Raw genomic sequence first — 20,748 nt, 5'->3', positions numbered from 1 at the left:
TCACTTCAAACTGCATACAGCTTTATTGCATTTTGCGATTATTCAATTATACACTTTCGTGCTTCTTTGAATATTTTACAATGAGTTATTGCATTATATCTGGGTGGAGTAATCGGAATAACTGCAAAAGAAAAAATTGGGAGCAGCAAGAAAAAAAACAGAAAAATTTTCATTTCATTTGTAAGTTAAAATATATTTATTGGTTAATTTTTTAAGTTTACAAGAAATTTATTATTTAATTAAAAAAATATGTTTATACGTATTTAAATAATAATAATAATAAGGTATTTAAATAATTTGTAATTTTTAGATTACCAAAAGATATTAATAAAAAAAATAAATGGCTTGAAGCATTAAACTTAAAATATTGGTGTCCACCGAAAAAAGCAGCTGTGTGTTCTGCGCATTTTAAAGAACAAGATTATGAATCACATATAATATTAAAAAAATTAAAGATAGATGCTTTCCCACATGTTAATGATCAATGTTTCTTTAGTAATCATTTAAATCATTTATTGCAATGCATTATAGAATTATATGTTAAAATAAGGTTAACTCATTATATAAAAAACAAAAAATTTAAGTGACAAACATACATTAAACAAATTAATTATATTTAAAGGCCAATAAAAATCAATAATAAACATATATTTTATTTCATGTATTCCTTTATTACATTTATTCCTTATTCAATTATTACTCAGACCGTAGTTTTGAATATAGCTCCGCGTAATCACGTTCTTCTGGCATATCCCAGCTTTATGTAAAGCCGAACATAGTCGAACGCTGCGGAAATAGCCGAAGAGCTGGTAGTCCCCCTTTACCGCTAATCTCAACTACCCCTCATAAAAAGGCTCCGTCTACCTGAGTCTATGGTGCAAACTTCTAGCAGAACGGCCATATTTACACCTAGATAGCAAAATGCCAGCAGCTTGCCGTCAGTTTGCCAGCAAACTTGATCACAAATTAACAGCAAATTTCAAGCTGCTGCTTCCTCATTAAGCATAGTTTCTAACGGCACAATTTGTCAACATAAAACGACGATAGAAACGCAGCAATAATCGAGCATTATCTGCTGTAACGTCGTGACAACAAATACATAGCAAATATCGAGCACAGTCTGCAATATCAGGAACTGACAGCAGAAAGACAACAAAAATACAGTATTAAATATTGCCACGTTATAAAAGCAAAACCGCGACAAAGATGCAGCACAATATGTCTCATTAAGTACTGAGAGCAAAAATACAGCAAAAATTGAGCACGACGTGCCGCCGGTGTGACGGCGAAAATGCGGCAGATATAGAACATGAATTGATTAATCGTAATTTCGGATTGAAATGGATTTAACCAATGAATACTGGCGCCACCGCTAGGCGGCCACACCGCAGGGATCTTCTCGTGAGTCGGGTGTGACCACATGCGTTATATCTACGCGCCACCGCGATCGACTCCCCAGCTCATACTTTAGTGAGAAATACGTACTTTTAAGAGCTGCTTGTTGTAACCTCGAGACAAATTCTCGCTCATTCTTTTCAAACGTGACGTGTGTGTGGAACACTGTTCCACATAAAATTTTATATTTTTACATGTAAATAACAATGCTCGATTTTTGCTGTATTTTTGCTCTCAGTACTTAATGAAACATATCGTACTGCATCTTTGCCGCGGTTCTGCTGTTATAATGTGACAGTTATTATGATAGATTTTCAACGACATTTTGCCTACAATGCTCGATTTCTGTTTTTTTTATGTCAGTAAGTTTTGTTACATTTTTTGCTGCATTTTTTTAAACATATTATGATGTAGTCTCTGCTGGGATTTTGCTGCTTTTCTGCTAACGTTAACTGAAACAACAAATCATGCGTGGTTGCTGCTTCATTTTTGCCAGCATAATGTGTATCATAAATTTTTAATTCGTACTCCCGTTATGTTTGACTATCTGGGCACGCTCATAGTGGTAAACCAACTGACGCGACCGCATGAGGCATTATTGAATATAGCTACCAATGCAATGGCATTAAACCGATAGTTGTTTGAATCTTACAGCTCTATCTTTTTTCTTGACAAAATTACAAGCTCTGTTACAACATATCTCTGTTACTTTCCACCCTGTCTCTCCCAATTTACAATAAAGAACATATGGTCATTGTAATTATGCATAATATTTTATTGTTAGAATAACAGCTATTACATATTGATTCTAATTCAATTAATTACAATATAATATAAAGACAATATAAGACTACGAAGAAATAGATAATTATTTTATTTAATATTTAAAAGTTAATATGAAAATTATCAAGTTAAACACTTATGACACTTTTGGCAAATCATTCTTTGTGGGTTTTTTTCTTATTATGGCTACCCAACAAAATTTGGCAGACCTTTCTTTATTGCACATTCTATTGCAGCTTGGCTTTTAATTGTCTCATTATTGGGTCCTGAGTTTTCATTTACTGAACCTTTATTTAATTAAAATAGAAAATTATTTCAAACTTTAATTAAAAATTTCATATATAATATATTAAGAATAAATATTTATTAACAATATTAAAAGGTATTACCTTTCTCTATGCATTCAGAAACGGTCTTCTTGCAATAATCTGTGTAATCAGGAGAAATAACAAGTTCGCAATATCTCAAAGCTTTTTGCAGTATTATCGCACCATTTTTCTGAATCTGTAAACAATAATTTTGCTATTTTATGTTATTTTGTTGAATATAGTTAAGGCGATGCTAGAGTAACGTCCAAACTCATTCGACGGAGAAGAGAGTAAAGAAATAAAAAAGGAGGAAGAGAAGAGGAGAGAGCAAGAGAGTAAAAAAGTGTATAGAAAAAAAAATGTGTAAGGTGTGAAAAAGAGAATGGAAGAATAAGTAGGAGGAAGAATGCAAGAATGAGAGTGAGAGAGAGAGGGAAGGAGGGAGTGAGTGCGAGAAAGAGATGCCTAATATGCCCGAAATGGGCAATAAGAGAAATTAGTCAAAAGATTGAGACAAAAGTAGAATTGCGACAAAGCAAAGGTCCCGGGCGTGTATGTATGCGTGTGCGTGTGCGTGTATGTATGTATATATGTATGTACATATACAGGGTGTCAGGTAAGGGAAAACAGCTACTGCTTTTCCTTCCTCACCGCACAGCGCCGCGCCTACAGCCGCGGCTGCCTACGTCTCGGCGATCGGCGGGCGGTCCTTGCGCGCGGTGATACGCGCTTATTCGCAGACTTTATTAATTTTTTTTTCGTTAACTATAAAAAAAATTAAAAAATGGTACAGGACTTTTCTGCTCAGTTTTACTTGATCTATCAATCCACGAAACCACGGGCGATCGTTACCTGACACCCTGTATATACACACATATATACAACTTACGATTTCCTATATATATATAGGAAATCGTAAGTTAATTGTAAGATAGATGTAAGTTAGATATAAGGTAGATTAAGATAGCGGAGGTAAATATATTAAGCTTTGTAACCCTAAAGGGGGAACAAATAAATATTCTATTCTATTTTATAATTTTTATGTAAATACATACTATGCCACGCTTTGACAATGTACAATACCACACATCAGGCCTTATTAATATATCCCCTGTAACACAAGATTAACAAATTTATTACTGTAATTTTAAATGCCTATGGTCTTAAGATTAAATTAAAGAATAAATAATACTTATTTAAGTTTAATGACTTATTGATTTATACAATTGCTCGTTTAAATTAATCTTTACTCCGTTAAGGTGGAGACTTTCTTACCATCGTTCATTTTAATTATTTTCATCGTTTTAATTTATATTTTTGAGATGCGGTTACTTTTCAATTAAAATATCACTCAGAATATAATTCGAGACTTTTTTCAATCTATCATAATTGCTTTCCTTCGTAAATTTTTGTATAAATATTAACGTTTCCGTTATTTCTAATACATTTTATCAAAATTTTAAAACAAAAAATTTTATATATCTTTTTAATTAATATTTTATATTGATTTAGTACTTTTTTTATTGCAAAATATTTGCAATTAATTTTAAGAATCTTGATTAGACTATTGAGATTAGTCAAAAAATAATAATTAGAAATCAAATCCGGATACAAAAAGGCATTTTTGACATAAAAAATACATTGTAAATATCAAAAATTAATTGTAAAATAATTGTTATAAACAAATTATTAAAAATTAACTGTAAAGGAAAACTGATTAAGCTACTCGGTTTAATAAGAAAAAAATACTACAGAAACACGTATAACTTCTTCTTATATCGTTTTCCGTTAATGCAAGAAATAAGGTTCCTACTTAATACTTTTTCTTGTAGTTATAAAGGCTCGAAAAGAATCAATATTTTTTCCAATTTTTATGTGCAATTTTTTGGTTTTCTTTACAAAGGTAAAATTCCTTGTGTTTCTATAAAGAATCGTTTTTTGTAATGAAAATGATTACGTGCATTGAACTTAAGTTCATTGAACTTAAATTAAAAGTTAATTGAACTTAAATAAATTTAACATGTTACATCTTAGACGGCACAAAAGTTTGAGAGATGTAAAGACGCTCCAAAGACATCTAAAAATTATTTTTATAACATTTTTTGAACTTTTGTGCTATCAAAAATGTTAAGCAATAATAGTATCTTAAAAACATTACAATGAATACGTTATAGGTAAGTAGAAGGAAAGGAAAGTAATACGGCTGTAAGTACTATGGCTACCCCTATTATTTCCGTTACACCGAATTCTAACGATTGTTTATGGAATAATTTATTTAGTAGCCTGGCATTATGTAGTAGCACTATTATGTCATTACGTATTAACCGACAATTGTTATAAAGCATTTTTACTTTTGAGCATTTTGAAACTTTTTCATAAAACATTTTAATTATACATACTTCTGATGTTTTTAAACTTGAGCGTATTATCACACAAATATGTTTATATTCGAGTGGTTTTTGTTAGTTAATTTTTTATTTGGTTACACACATTTCGAATTATGCAAAATTATTCATTAGCATTTTGCTAATGTAGCTACTTAAAAGGACGCTAAACCTACAGCTGAATTTTCTCGACGTCAGTACGGCAGATTCGCGCGCGTGGCGAAGGGTGAGGGGGAGCGTTAACAACAAGCTCTTTGTCCAACGCATACATCTGTCTTTGTTTTTTGATTGTAGCGCCATCTGCGAAAAGACTTATCAACTACTGTTACAACACACTGCTCTGCTTGCCATTGTTTATTGTTTACGTGCGCTAAGTGAAATTTATACATGTTTACATTTATACTGCTGTTCAGGGACTGAACCATTTTGTTAGGCTTTTGTTTGGAATGGCACACAGTCAATGTTGCTCGTTAAAGTTTTCTGCATGGTGGGACAATCTGATAGCGTTTTTCATTGGGAAAACTAGTGCGCACTGAGTGTGCACTCGCCGCTGGCAATTGGACGTTTCGGTTTGCGCGATGACGGTGCCAACGGAAATGCCCAATTACCTGTAGCAAGTGCACTTTCAGTGCGCACTAGTTTTCCCAATGAAAAACGCTATTATTTCATATATACAGAACGTCGATAAATGACGTCAGTAAAAGTTAACCTCGATTGACAGATTCACGAGCCGAAAATTAATAAATTTTTAATTTTTTTTCTATTTTCTGTTTTCTATTTTCTTGTAAAATATCTTGTATCACCTTTTTTGGTACGTACTTTTATTTTACAAAAGAATTTTGTGATCTGTCAAGCCAATTCAAAAAATAAAAAAAACTGTAATGTGTCGGTAATTCTCGTTGGTTTAGCATCCTCTTAAGCATGTTAGTACACCACGGTCATCGATTCTGTTCCTTGGAAAATTTTTCAAACTGAGAAGTCACTATCTCTTCACATACTCACAGTTCATGTTTAACGTAACGTCAGAGCTTATGGTCGCGTCAGCCGTTTGCGACCGCATTTGACATAAAGGCGATGACCTTTATGTCAAATGCGATAAATTTTCAGAAATTAATCCGCAAATTCGAGTTTTGAAGATTAATAATTTCTCATGATAAAAAATAAGATAAATTAAAGATAAATTTTTAAAAACTTTCAAAACTATTATTAAATTATTGTATTGTTATTATTCCAGAATCATTTAATTAATAATTTTTACGTTAATCATGAAATGCAAGTATGTAGACAAGTAGTGACTTTTCAGTTTGGAAAATTTTTCAAAGGACAGAATCGATGACCGTGGGTGTACCTAAAACAACTATTATTGAGATTTTCCTATTGAAATATTTCTTCGATGAATCGAATAATACTTTAAAGGACTGTGTTCAGGAACATTAGAGATATTGTTTTATCTTTATTGTTTACCGAATGTTAAGCAAGGATAAAATGCATTTGATGCAAAAAGCATAGCTTTATATTGTAATAAAATAACTTGCTTATTGAATTTTAACGAAATTAACAAACTTGATAATTTAATTTTTAAAAATGTTGAGAACGTTCTTTTTAAATAGATATTATTCCAATAAAAAAATTTTTCATATATATAGTATATTTCATATACAGGGTGTTTCAGACCACCCGTACACCCCTTTTCTCTTCGCAGGATTAGGACCAATCAAAAATATGTTCAGACGAAAGTTATAGGGTTTCAAAAGATCTATTCAATGATCTTATCAGTTTGACCTTGGATGGCGTCGCCAAGGTCAGATCAAAATCACATTAAGTTTTTTAAACGAAACACCCTATTTTTGATTCCAGAATCTAATAGCTGATGTCAAGACCTTTCCAAAACACTACAAGAAAGTTTATTTTCGTTGACTACTTTCCGAGTTGTGCGGCTTGAAAGTTACACTACCGCCAACACCATGTAAATAACAATATAAAATCACGCGTTACGCAGAAAGCCGTGCAGCCGACACAAAGAAAGTAAACACGCGAGCCGGGCCAACAAAAACAGATCATGAAAAATCGTGAAAGTTAGCTGTCGCGACCGTAGATAGTCACATACATATGTATGTCATAATATTATGTAATTACATTATTACTTTAACGGTAGCACACGAGCAATAACGAGCGCGGCTTTCTGCGTAACGATGTCTAACTCGTGATTTTATACATATTGTTATTTGCATAGGATGTAGTAGAGATGTATTCACCACAACGCTATTGTGACTCACCTCAACACGAGTGACAATAACTCTCTCAAACTTGTCACCTACGTCTTCAATAACCGTCATATCAGTATCAATCGCGCAACAAAAATCCGACCCTCTTTATTAGTCTAGGTTTATTTAGCCATGTCCTACTCCAATGAAGAAGCATATGATATGCTGCTAATTTTAGGTGAGTGTCGAGGTACATTCATTGCAGCGGAAAGATTGTGGCGGGAACGTTATCCTGATCGGACTCCTCACTCGCGAAATGTTTTTTCACGTTTGGCTAAACGAATCAAAATTAAAGATGTCGTTCAGCCTCAACATAACAAAGGTACACAAATTCGTCGTCCGATTATGGATGAAAGAACAGTGGAAATTCTTGCATCGACAGAATTGAACCCTTATGATTCTTTAAGACGACGAGAACAAGATTCTGGTGTTAATAAAATCAGTGTTTGGCGCATTCTAAAAAATAACAAATTTCACCCTTACAGAATGTCTGTTCATCAAGCGTTGAATTATAACGATATTAGACAGAGACTTGTATTTTGCAACTTTATAAGACAGCAACCACTTGATTTCCACTTGAAAATTTTATTTTCTGACGAATGTACACTTAAAAGTGATGGATCTGTTAATACTTGGAACTCTCGTTATTGGGCACAAAATAATCCTCACTGGTTGAGAGAAGTAGATCATCAAACCATTTGGAAAGTCAATGTTTGGTGTGGAATTATTGGAAGTCAAATCATAGGTCCTGTTTTCTTTGACGAAAATCTAAACGGTGATAGATATTCCGCCTTGATAATGACAGATCTTCCTGTCTTACTAGAAAATATTCCTCTGCAATTGCGCCTGAACATGTGGTTCCAACAAGATGCATGTCCGTCTCATACATCGAGAGTTGCTCGTGCGGCATTAAATACTATGTTCCCCGACAAGTGGATAGGCAAATACGGTCCAATCAATTATCCACCCCGATCACCAGATCTCACCGTCCTTGATTATTATTTCTGGGGAAGGATAAAAAACTTGGTCTATCATGAACGTCCGACTACGAGGGATAATATGATTCGTAGAATAAGTGAAGCAATTCGATCCTGACGTGCCGAGGAAATTCTTCGAGCAACCAATGATTTTCAAAATAGAGTTGATGCTTGCATCGCAGAGAATGGTGCTCACTTTGAACATTTAGTCGCTTAACAAAACATACACTCATTCATTCCCGAACGTGAGAGGCAAGGGGACTCACGTGAATCAAGCACCCCAAACGTGAGAGGCAAGGGGACTCACGTGAATCAAGCACCACAAACGTGAGAGGCAAGGGACTCACGTGAATCAAGCACCCCAATGGGATGAAATTCTCGTCACGTCCACGTCGTTCATTCTGGATAATGCTAAGCACGGGAAAATGCATACAGTCAATCTGGACATGATTGATCATCAAACATAATCAATCCAGTTAATAAACAAAAGCAGAGTACATAAAACTTTGACTCCCCTTTTCCTCCCCCATACACATACGCATGCACGTATGCACACACCCACACACAAGATTAAATCCGACTAAGTAACCACCACATGGTACATCTTGAGTAATGCTGATGCTGGCGGTAGTGTAACTTTCAAGCCGCACAACTCGGAAAGTAGTCAACGAAAATAAACATTCTTATAGTGTTTTGGAAAGGTCTTGACACCAGCTATTAGATTCTGGAATCAAAAATAGGGTGTTCCATTTAAAAAACTTAATGTGATTTCGATCTGACCTTGGCGACGCCATCCAAGTTCAAACTGATAAGATCATTGAATAGATCTTTTGAAACCCTACAACTTTCGTCTGAACATATTTTTGATTGGTTCTAATCCTGCGAAGAGAAAAGGGGTGTACGGGTGGTCTGAAACACCCTGTATATAATAATTATAGTTATATTTAATCCTATATATTATTATACATATATCAATGTCCATATATAGATATTAAAATATACTATTTCATACAATTACATATATATAATTATAACATTTATGATTTTTATATACAATTATATATAACTATACATAATGATTGCACATAATTTTATGCAGTCATTATGTAATTATACATACTTATGTATGATTATATATAATTGTGTATAATTATATATAAAAATCATGCATGATTATAGATATAACTATATATTTTTATATGCATTTATATATGGACATTTTGATGTAATTATATATAAATGTATACAATTACATATAAAAAATTTTTTACCAGTGTATTTAATGACAAATTAGATTAACAAAAATTGAATATGTTTTATTAACATTTTATCTTGAATTTTATTGTCTTGAATTTTATGTCATCAAATAAAACCAATTTTATAGTAATTTAATATTTAATATTTGATCTTAATATTTATTGTTAGTACTCACTAGGTTCATTTCCACACTTCGGCAATGTTTTTGCACATATAAGTAAGCTTGGATGTAGAAATTGTTTTACCTCGTTAAGGTCGAATGCGTAAACCATCGTCTAGAAAGAAAAGAAAACTATTTTTTTTAGTTTATAAAAACATAAAAATATTTTAGTTTTAAAAGTTACGTATGCATAATATAATTTTATTTAATTATAATAAAAAATAAATACGTCTATATGTAAATAGATGTACATACGTATATTATATTGCTGATGATCTATTTGCAAAATGTCGTATGTTTAAAATTACAGTAACATTACAGAAGGAACAAAAATTTTTTAAACAACATTATGATATATTATTGAATACCGCTCATATTTATCGGTCAATCGGATCATTACAAAGTAATAAAAAATATCAGTAACCAATTAAACAATCTCAAAATAATGGATGTTAATTTATTTATAATTTTGTTTAAATAATAAGTTATTAGATGAAACATTTTAGTTTAATGTGAATCTCTTCAGCGGTCAATTATAATATTCTCCTTTACTAATCGCTCATAATTTTCTAACCATAATAAATCAAGAGTGAGAAATTTCTGCAAAACATTTTGCCTAACATTGATCGTATTCTTTAGAATTTTACAAATGTTTTATCTAATTTTATTGAACACTTTGTGAATTTATTTAAGAATGTATGATAGCATTTCTCTCGTCAAATGACTTTTTGTGTTTGACAGGATAATAAAATAATTGTTATTAAATAATAAAATAGTTCTAAACTATCATGTTTACCTTTTAGTTAACTATTTAATTTAAGTAAATTACTATTTAATTTTGTAGACATTTATTTATAAAATAATACATAGAACCTCTCATTTCAATACTGTTAGGAGGTTTTACGAGTATCGCAGTGGTTTAGACCAGAAAACACAAGGCTAGAGATGCGTGTTAATAAAATGTATATAATTCAAAGAATAATTATTGAATACAATAAATATATCTGACAAGCAATACGAAGCTATAAAAGGATGAAATCAAATTGAAATGAGCGTATAACAATCGCAATTTATATGCGATATATATATATATCTATATTATGGGATAAGAAGTCTCTATAAATTGCGTGCAACGATATCAATCTCCAATAAATATCCCAATAAAAAATTTTTTGTATATAATCATATATTATTATATACAATTATATATCAAATATACTCATGTATTCTAAAATTTATATAATTATATATAATTAAATATAATTATATATAGACATATAAAACCTAAGAAGACATTTTTATATATAATTATATATTTTTTTATATATAATTATATATAAAAAATTTTTTACTGGGATCAACCTATAAACGCAATATTAATTGTGTGTGCACGACGAAAATCCAAGCGGAGACGTCGACGAGGAAGCGGAAGGAACGACGGAAATCACATCACCGCCGAACCCGCGCCGGAAAGTTAAGTCGCGGTTCTGCCTATTTATTACTACCGCCTATCTTCCCGAATGCCGCATGTATTAACGCCATCCTTTATTGTAGCGAATCTTGCCGGAGGAGCCTCCAGACAGAACCAGCGGACTGCAGGCCGCTGAGCCATCATCCCGTGAGAACGCCGTCAAAGGCCTGGCCAGCCCGACGACCGCAGAAGGGAACAGAATTCGAACTTGGAGCGTCAACGCCGAAAAAGATTTCGGAACATCCCGTCCGTCCCGCCCATTGCTGAATAGACGAGCATGAATAGACATTCCTCTTTTAGAGGAAATAACGTTCTCTTACGTGAGAGCGTTGTGATCACTATGAGAGGTTCGCAAATATTGAGTTTGAATTTGCGAAGGAAGATTTCTCACACACGAACGAACACAAGAAATTCGCGAAACACCGAATACCCTTGAAATTGTCTCATTATACTCTCGCTATACACGGTTTTCTCACTACTAGCAGCAACACGCGGTACATAATTTTGTTTTAATATACAAAATGTATTACAGTTACCATATAAAATATTTTTTCTGTTACAACATATTTTTGTCACAAAATATATTTTAATTAAATTTTGCTTCTTCCGTGCATTTAAAACAAGGCTCGGTAAAAAAATACACATTTCGACCGATTTGTAGCTTTTCCCTTACCTTACTATTTCCTGCACAATCCGAATGCCGATTAACATTTGGACTGCGTGCAGATTGGTGAAATAAGAGGATAGCTGAAAATCGTCCAAAATGTACATTTTTTACCAGGACCTGATTATAAAGCATTCTGATAATCCTAACCTATTCTATCTTACATTCGCATTCCAGAAAATATATAAAATGATTAATAATAGATTTTTATTGAAGTTCTATTATATATTATATCTGTACCTTGGTGCTAAAAGGGCCAATGTCAAAATTCGCGCATTTTTATTTTTATTATTTTTTAATAATGTTTGACATATCACTTCACTGAATCTTAAAGTTAATTGAAGTTCTATTATATATCTGTGCCTTGGTGCTAAAAGGGCCAATGTCAAAATTCACAGGATATTAGCCCTTTTTACAATAATAGTGGCTTTCATTTAGAGTTCATTAATATATATGACTCGAAGCAATTCGTTAGCAATTTCGAACATTAGTCCTTTTAGCACCAAGGTAGAGATCTATAGAGTAGTATTTAAAAATTATCCCGAATTTATTGCAAATTCTTATAGACTCAAAAAGAAATCCTTTTTGAATCTGAAAAAGAACTCACCTTTGGTGACATAAAAGTGAAGTCTTTTGAAATCCTTTGAAATCCTAAAGAATACTTTTGGAACAGAAATAGAACGGAAAAAATTCGTTTCGTAAATTGGGGACAAAAAAAATTCTTTTCGAATTTTCTGTGCTATCTGGGTACTAACTGGTCTGACTGTTGTAATGTTTATTGAAATTATAAATTGCATGAAAAACACGACTGCTTTAAAAGTGTAAATAAGTATGGAAAACCATAATAACTCTTCTTCGAAAAGATTAAAAAGAAAATTTGCAATTGAAAAATTACGTGCATACGTTGTTGTTTCAAAAGATGTTTATCAACATAAATGATATTTTCTCTAAATTCAAATATTGGAGATTACTTTTTTCACAAGTTATACGGTGATTTGCTTATATTTTGATGTATGTATTCGTTGAAAAATTACGTAGTTTATATTAATTTGTTTTATTCTTATTAGTATAAAAGATATTGTGAAATTGTTAATGTATACACTTTCGTCATAAGGACGTATTACGGACAAGCATATTTTATAATAATTTTTTCAAACAATACGATAAAATAACTTCAAATTTTATACAAAGGAACAAAATATATTAATAAACATCTTAGCAAAATATTATAGCAATGGTGTTTTCTTTAAAATTCTATTATACATCCTTAAGCAATGATTTCTGGTCAATTTATAAACTAAAATTAGTCTTTCAAGATTTGATCAAGTTTAGTGATAAATTACTAGTTTGATTATTTAACCATAGCAAAGTAGTTATCTCAGAGTACATTTACGCTCCAAGATCTATTACGCTCATTACAAATATTATAAGTGTGACCTTATCACAAGAAGTTATGGCTCAAAAGAAAAATTCAAACAGATTCTTACGCACAAACGATGAACCACCGAACGAAATCTCAAAGGACTAATTTCATAATTTGACAAAAAAATTGCTTGAATAAATTTATCAAGTATTCATTAAAATTAGATAAAACATTTGTAAAATTTTACAGGCCGTGAAGTATGCGATCATAATTAGACAAAATATTTTGTAGAAAATGTAATCAATCTTAATTTGTTATGGTTAGAAATTATGAAAAGTTAATAACGAGAGATAATTAAGGTTGAAGAAGACCAAATTAGGCAGAAACGTTTCGGTTAATTATTATCCAGTTACTTATTGTTTAAATATATTATAAATAAATCAACATCTATTGAACACGTTTAATTGACGTAATTCCTGATCTTTTTTTGTTACACTGTTATAATGTATTACATTACTCGTATATTGTTGTGCTCGATTCTAGCTGTGACAGCTGAGTTTGAGAACAGCTGGCCGCGAAGAAATCGATTTATAGATTTTTCAAATAGGAGAAACGTGTTTCCGCTTGATGTTCCGTTTCCGGACGCGGGGCTGTAGGTTTGACGTTTCGTTCGTTACGCTTGCGATTTTGTTGTAATCTAAGTTCTTTTGTTAAAGTTGATGTTCTTTGTAAGAAGTGTTGCGTCATTTCGTGTAGCAAATTCGATTTTTTTGCGCAAGCGTTTCTCATGCTTTTTCCAACAAGTGCAATAATATTTATTATAATCGCCGCTAAAGTAGTCCGTGATCGACTTATAATCATTAAAGAATCCAATAAACTTGGGACAATCTATTGAATATCATACCAAAAACTGTAACTTTTCAGATTTACGATGTTTTACAAATATACTATTGATATGATACATATATATATTTATTAATACATACAGAGTGATTCTTAATGGTTGTACCCACTTTTTACCATAGAAGCATGACTTATCGACGTATTTGTAATTTCTAATATTATATTATATTAGAAATACAAATGCATCGATAAGCGCGTCATGCTCCTATGGTAAAAAGTGGGTACAATCATTAATAATTACCCTGTATATGTATCAATATACAATATAAGGAGAGAGTGGACTAAAATGAACCGTGTTCCAGATAGGACTTTTTTAATTTAAATGAATACGATTAAACACATTTGCGTGCCATTTGTAAAATTCTTAAAAGACACCGAATGTTTGACGGCAGTTTGACAATTTTCTGTCATAACATTCATAGAATAGATGCAAATATGTTCAGCCACTGTGCGAAAATTAAAAAAAAAGAAAATCTTAAATTATTATTTAAAAGTTAAAATTTTGAAAAGTAATTAATGTAAAATAATTCAAAAGTGTAGAATTCAAAAATATTAAGCGTTTTATGATCATTTTTATATTTTTACCAAAGTTCAAAAGGACTTGTGTCTAAATCGAACTTTTACATCAGAATTGCAACTTGATCATAGCACTGGTGATTGACCGACCAAATCTAATCCTAGAAATGTTAAAGTAGTAAAATATTATGAATCATCATTTTCAGAATAAATAAACTTTATTGATTTTATCTATAAGTATATAATAATGATGTCACATGACCGATAAACGTTTAATTATTATTATATATTATATGTATAAACTATCAATAATTTTTTCTTTGATAAAATTTTTATTCTTGACTGTCAAATTGTTCGTCTTTACTTAATATTAAAAAGAAGTACATTAAAATGTTTTAAATTTTATTTAAAAATTGATAAAAATAGGAGTGTCCGATTTAAACCAAGGAGTAGTCCGATTTGGAATCAATGAACCAGACTAGAAAAAGCGTTTTTACATTTTTCATTATTGTTTACAGCTGAGAGATATGTCATAATGATTTAAAGCAAAAATGAACGGAATTAAATTATCTTTCCAACGACATCTTCGATTTTACGATCAGACTTTATTTGCGCCTTAAAGAGAGCAAAAACTGCAAATAGGTTCGACTGTATATACATACATACATATAGACAATTTTAATTAAATGTACTTAATAACGAACAGAAATTTTTTGTGCTTTATACTTACGACTAACAGACACGTAGCAAGCACGAAAGCCTTCATTCTTTAAATATTCTAATTATGAGACGCAAAATGTTACGAGACTTCTTCTATGTATGTATCGAGAATATTTTAGCAATATATTTATTCTGAAAAGAGATTAATGACGTTTAATTATATTTGATTATCATTACTTTTTTTTACTACTATTGGTTTCTATTATAAAAAATACATAGAAGAGAAGAGCGTATTATGGCTACTGTGTAGATTATATACTACCTCCATTATTTCCGTTATTAGGTGACAAATTTTAACAATTGTTAATGAAATTATTCAAGTAGTCAGACGTTTTTAGTGATGTTAATATGCCAACACATAATAGCTAATAATTGTTATAAGGCATTTTTATCTTTGAACACTTCTAAATTTTTTAAGGCATATTTTAGCACTAAATTACACGTATTTCCTCATTGTTTCTAAACTTGAGTGTATTATCATACACATGTATGTACACTCGAGTGTCTTTTTGTTATTTAACTTTTTTTTCGTTTGTACACACTTTGAGTTATGCAAAGTTAAATAATAATATGGGATTTTGTTAATATGGTTTTTTAAACAAAATTTTCATATCAAAATATTTCTTCGATAAATCAATTGTTGCATGATTCTTTTAAAGTATTTTAAAGCTGCCATACTACTACCATTTTTTTAATTCCATTGATTATATAATGCATTACATTTTTACAAATCACGTTCTAAGTAATAAATATTTCATTACTTTGAGTGTAGAATTTGTTAACACTGACAAATATAATCGTTCTCAAGTTTCAATACATAAAATATTGATTATATATAAACCAATTCAATGGAATGAAAATAGGTGCCATATTACCTTCTTCTCCTTTATACATTATCCTTTTTTTAATTATTAAACTGTAAATCGAAAATATAAAAATATTGAAGCAAACAAATCAGTAATATTTTTTCTATAATATTTAATAATGTTTTGCCTATTTTTACACTTCTATTTGTACATTCCTTACAAAAAAAACTAATTAATAATTGCCAGGTATGTAATATTACTGGGAGTATTACTGTTGTGCAACAATTACTGTCATCAGATTACACAGTAATTATTACACACTTTTGGTTATCCATATAAGTATTATTACCGTATAGAAGATACTGCCGGTAAATATCAAGATAAGTACTATACACTGTAATATGCATTGTGTTATATATGTATTACATAGATATTAAATATATTAAAGTATTTAAAGTTATATAATTATTGTTTATTTAAAAACATTATAAACAATCCAAAATTGAGTAGATTTGTGCAGTTCAATAACCAAATTTGATCCAATTTGAATTGCAGTTTTTAATCTTGTCCATATAGTCCGTCTAAACGTGACATATTATACAGTTGGAAAAATTTTACAAATTCTTTGTTTTACTACTCATGTAATACTGACGCGAGACGCGACCACGCCGAAGTAATATCTTTTAAACACATCGACCCGGAAAATTATGTTAACACATATTCTGGCATGGAAAACTTTTTTAACTTTGGAAAGCTATAATTTTGGTTCCAATCAATATTTTTCAACAATCTTTTTTTCAAATAAAAGTTTAAAATCTCAGAAATGTAACTGCATAATTGACATTGCCGAAAAATGATTTATTATGACACACGTTATGAAAGAATAACAATTATTAGCTATTGCGCCCCTAAAAAACGGCAAGCTACTAATTGAATAATTCCATACACAATTATTAGAATTTGTCATCTTATAATGGAGATAATGGGGGTAACCGTAATGTTCACAATAACCATAATACCCTCTTCTCCTCTACTATTTAAATAACACTAACGTGTACAGTATTATACAAAATCTGAAGAATTTTTCCAACTGTACGATATTTCACATTTAAGGGGATTTAGACAAGATTAAAAACCGCAATTCAAATCTAATCAAATATTGCTATTAAACATGCAAAAATCCATTTAAGTACTACTGCGCATATATTATTGGCAGAAATATTTAGGCAGTAATACATTTTAGCAGTATTGCGAAAAAATCACATACGGCACGAATACATCTATGTAATTGTCAATAATATGTCTATGCGATTCACATTATTATTCCCAGTAGTTTCCAATAATACTTCTATGTAGTGGCCAATAATACCTTGGCAGTTAGTAGGGGATATTTGATAAATATTTACAAATTTTGGAATAGGTAAATGTTTATTAGTTCTTATGTTACTTAAATATAAGAACAAACTGTAAACGTAAAAATGAGTTAGCCAATATCGGTCTTGCAGCGTTTTGTAGCGGATCTCATTGCCTAATAATAATTTTGTGTGAATTTTTACAATCTCCCTGGCAAAAATAAAGCGTAAAGAGTAAATTCGGACGTCAGAACGTAAATAAAGTGTATGGAAAGTATGATGAAAATGTAACCTCTCTATAAAGCGTAGATTAGAACATCAAGACGTAAGGCGTTTGTATGACGCTTGTACGACGCTTCAAGAAGCTTTCTATTTTCGCCAGGGTTCCAACTCATGTGAATTGCTTGCCTTATATTCATCGGTTTTGAAACACAGTTCATAAATAAAGCCGGAATGCGTAATATCACAGATTAAATTGACAAATCATTTAATTAATTTGATGCTTATGAGCATTTTAAAACATTGTAAAGAATTTATTGCGAAAGGTAACACTTCTCCAAGATGATATGGATCTTTCTATTTTGTAAGCATTTTTATCGGTTTTAATTTTATTTATTATTGTTTAAAAACGTACACACAAATTTTTCAAATTGGATGACATGCTTTCTCAAAGATCACTGAAGATATCGACTTCAACTTTTGCTTACATGTAAAATGCATATCTATTTACAACCTGAAGTAAGATTAATGAAAAACATTATAAATTATTAAAATGGTATAATTTAAAAAAAAAATAATTTTAAAGTATCGAATTTTTTTACAAAAACAATTAAAAACTAATTCATAAATATCGTAATAAACATAGTTCAAACAGTATACTTGTATTTTACATGTATTCAAAAATTTTAGTAGTTTCTAAGAATTCATGTTAATCAATTTGACAAATATGTTTGTTTTTTAATTTACGACTACGTAACATAAAAACCGTTAAACATTTAGATATATAAAAATTTGTACATATTTATTAAATATGTACAAGTAGATGTGTAAGAAAAATATATGTAACAGTATTTTTTAAATTTTGAAAAAATAAGCAAACTTTTTTGTTTATCTGTTTTGTTTGCGCTCTGTACCAGAATATCCCTTTAATATTAATTAAATATTCAAAATATTTTTTTAAAATAATAAGTTATACAATTTTTTAAATATTGTACGATTCTTTATAGCTTCATTAATTGCGTAAAAATAAAGAAAGAATTATTTTTGTACTTATAATTTTGTACTTACCAATAAACACGTACAGCTTCAATACTATTACTTTATTGGAAGACGTATTCATCAGTGAAGTTTTAATGTCTCGACAACGATATTTATACAAATGATTGTGTTATGACGGTGTGTAATGATAACTGTTTCAAAAACTATATTGCTTTCAAACGTTTTTATTGTTTGAGATTAAGTAAAGTACACATTTTGAAGATAAGTTGAACAATTCTGCTGAAATTCTAGGACAAATTTTGCGTATAAATATTAAACAATTCACGTTTACAAACGTTTTATATTGCGCACACTTAATCTTATCTTAATGCGTCATTAGGTCATGCGGATATAAACTTTGTGTACAATACTTTTGTCATAGATATGTAAAATTTAAACGAAAACTACAAATGATACAAGTACTTACTTGTTGCATTCATATTTTTGCAAAGTTGACGAGTGTACATTATGCATGTAAATTAAAAAAGTGTGAAATAAAATGAAAATATTATATCTTTTCAAATTATCGTAAAATTTTAATGTATAAGTGTGTAAATATTCCTTTATTGTTTGCAAATAAGGTCACTGTATAAAATAAGAAATTATTTAAAGTATTATAATTATACTATTATAGAGTATTAGAGAGAGAGAGAGAGAGAGAGAGAGAGAGAGAGAGAAAGAGAGAGTGATTATGAGATATATGTAAGATAAATACCATGATAATATATTGTACAGTTTATGTTTAATTATAGAAGTAACCATTAAAAGTATTTTATTACAATCTATTTAAATTGTAGGATGGTTATGTAGGATGGTTATGTAGGATGGGTTAACAATCACTGCATTTTTATAGAAGTTGAATTTCAGTTTTGTAGGTAGCAGAGATTTTTATAGTAAATAATCTTTGTATGTATTATAATTTTAAGAAGTAAAGTTGTGAAATTTTTAATATATTTAGAATGTCATTTATAAAAATTGAATTAAAAAATCTATTTTTCTGGATATAAAACACCATTATTGTTAATACTATTTCGGATGGATGCTGGGTTTCTTTTCTTGGTATTAAGAGAGCACACGTTTTGTTCGATTAACTTTATTCGCCATGTTGGATCAGTCTCCCTCTTCTCGTTACGTCACATAAAGGCGCGCGCACGAATACCAACCGAAGGAAAATCCTTAAAAGACTCTAACATATTCCCCCCGGCATTGAAAGTGTATCTTTCAATAATAGTTTTGTGGACTGTGATGACTAATATAATGACTAATATAATGAACAAAGTAATAAAACAATCCTTATCTCTAAGTAACTATAAACTGCTACATTATTAGATTTAAATTGAAACAATTGTAAATCTAACGCAAAGTGATATAATTAATTTTTGGGTTAATACATTCTTCTATGGGCAATGGACAGAGCTTTGCGGCAATGATGTGTACGCTTTCAGTAGAAGTTTTTACGGTCGCAACTCGCACGGCCTGATCTCGTCCAGGATGCACTGAACTTATGCGCCCCATCCTCTATTTGAATGGTGGTAGGTTTTTATCTTTAATAAGTACCAGCGCACCTTCCGTCAATTTGTTTTCTTCCATTTTGTACGCTGTTGGGGCTCCGAAATATATTCCTTGCTCCATCTCTTCCAGAAGTGTTGCTGTAATTTCTGAATTAGTTGCCATCTGGATACTCTAGAGTCAGGTACATGTGTTAGATCTGGATCGGCCATTGCATTGAGAGTCTTGCCAATCAAAAAGTGAGCAGGGGTAAGAAGAACAAGATCATTAGGATCTGTTGACAATGGGGTTAATGGTCTAGAATTTAAGATTGCTTCTATTTGAGTAAGCAATGCTCGTATAAAACTCCTCAAACGTCAATAACGAACTGCTTGTAACGCGTTTTAAATAATATTTTGTAGACTTTATTCCAGCCTCCCACAATCCTCCGAAATGAGGAGAGTAGGCTGGAATAAAGTGCCATGTGATGTCTATATTATTAATATGCTCGCTCAGGGTGAGCTGTTCCTTTATCAAAAGTTCTGCCAATTCGTTTAATTCTCGATTAGCGCCAATAAAATTGGTCCCATTATCAGAGTAGATATAGGCTGGCTTGCCTCGCCGAAATACAAATTGCGTAAGTGCTGCAATGAACGACTCTAAAGTTGCATCCGAAATCA

At 30.8% G+C, this 20,748-nt stretch overlaps 1 protein-coding gene across 1 annotated transcript; it reads right to left on the bottom strand.

Moving 5' to 3' along the window:
- Positions 1-2,355: 2,355 nt before the first annotated feature.
- LOC105198838 (venom allergen 2-like) lies at positions 2,356-18,713 on the bottom strand. The gene is made up of 6 exons (XM_026141495.2): positions 18,611-18,713; positions 15,176-15,297; positions 9,544-9,643; positions 3,542-3,597; positions 2,568-2,682; positions 2,356-2,465 (listed from the first exon to the last, which is right to left on the bottom strand). Exons 2-6 carry the CDS (start codon positions 15,209-15,211, stop codon positions 2,365-2,367), a joined length of 408 nt encoding a protein of 135 aa, XP_025997280.1. The 5' UTR covers positions 15,212-15,297; positions 18,611-18,713; the 3' UTR covers positions 2,356-2,364.
- Positions 18,714-20,748: the final 2,035 nt, after the last annotated feature.

This window comes from Solenopsis invicta, chromosome 14, assembly GCF_016802725.1.
Source record: "Solenopsis invicta isolate M01_SB chromosome 14, UNIL_Sinv_3.0, whole genome shotgun sequence".
NCBI classification, from domain to species: Eukaryota; Metazoa; Arthropoda; class Insecta; order Hymenoptera; family Formicidae; genus Solenopsis; species Solenopsis invicta.
Note: the sequence above shows the minus strand (reverse complement) of the source record. Positions and strands in the feature narration are given on the sequence as shown.

Coding starts and splice junctions, on each gene's coding strand:
- LOC105198838 (XM_026141495.2), bottom strand. CDS start 15,211: ATGAAGGCTTTCGTGCTTGCTACGTGTCTGTTAGTC. Junction 3,598..9,543: donor GAAGTGTGGAAATGAACCTA/GTGAGTACTAAC, acceptor CTTGTGTTACAG/GGGATATATTAATAAGGCCT. Junction 2,683..3,541: donor CATTGTCAAAGCGTGGCATA/GTATGTATTTAC, acceptor TATTGTTTACAG/ATTCAGAAAAATGGTGCGAT.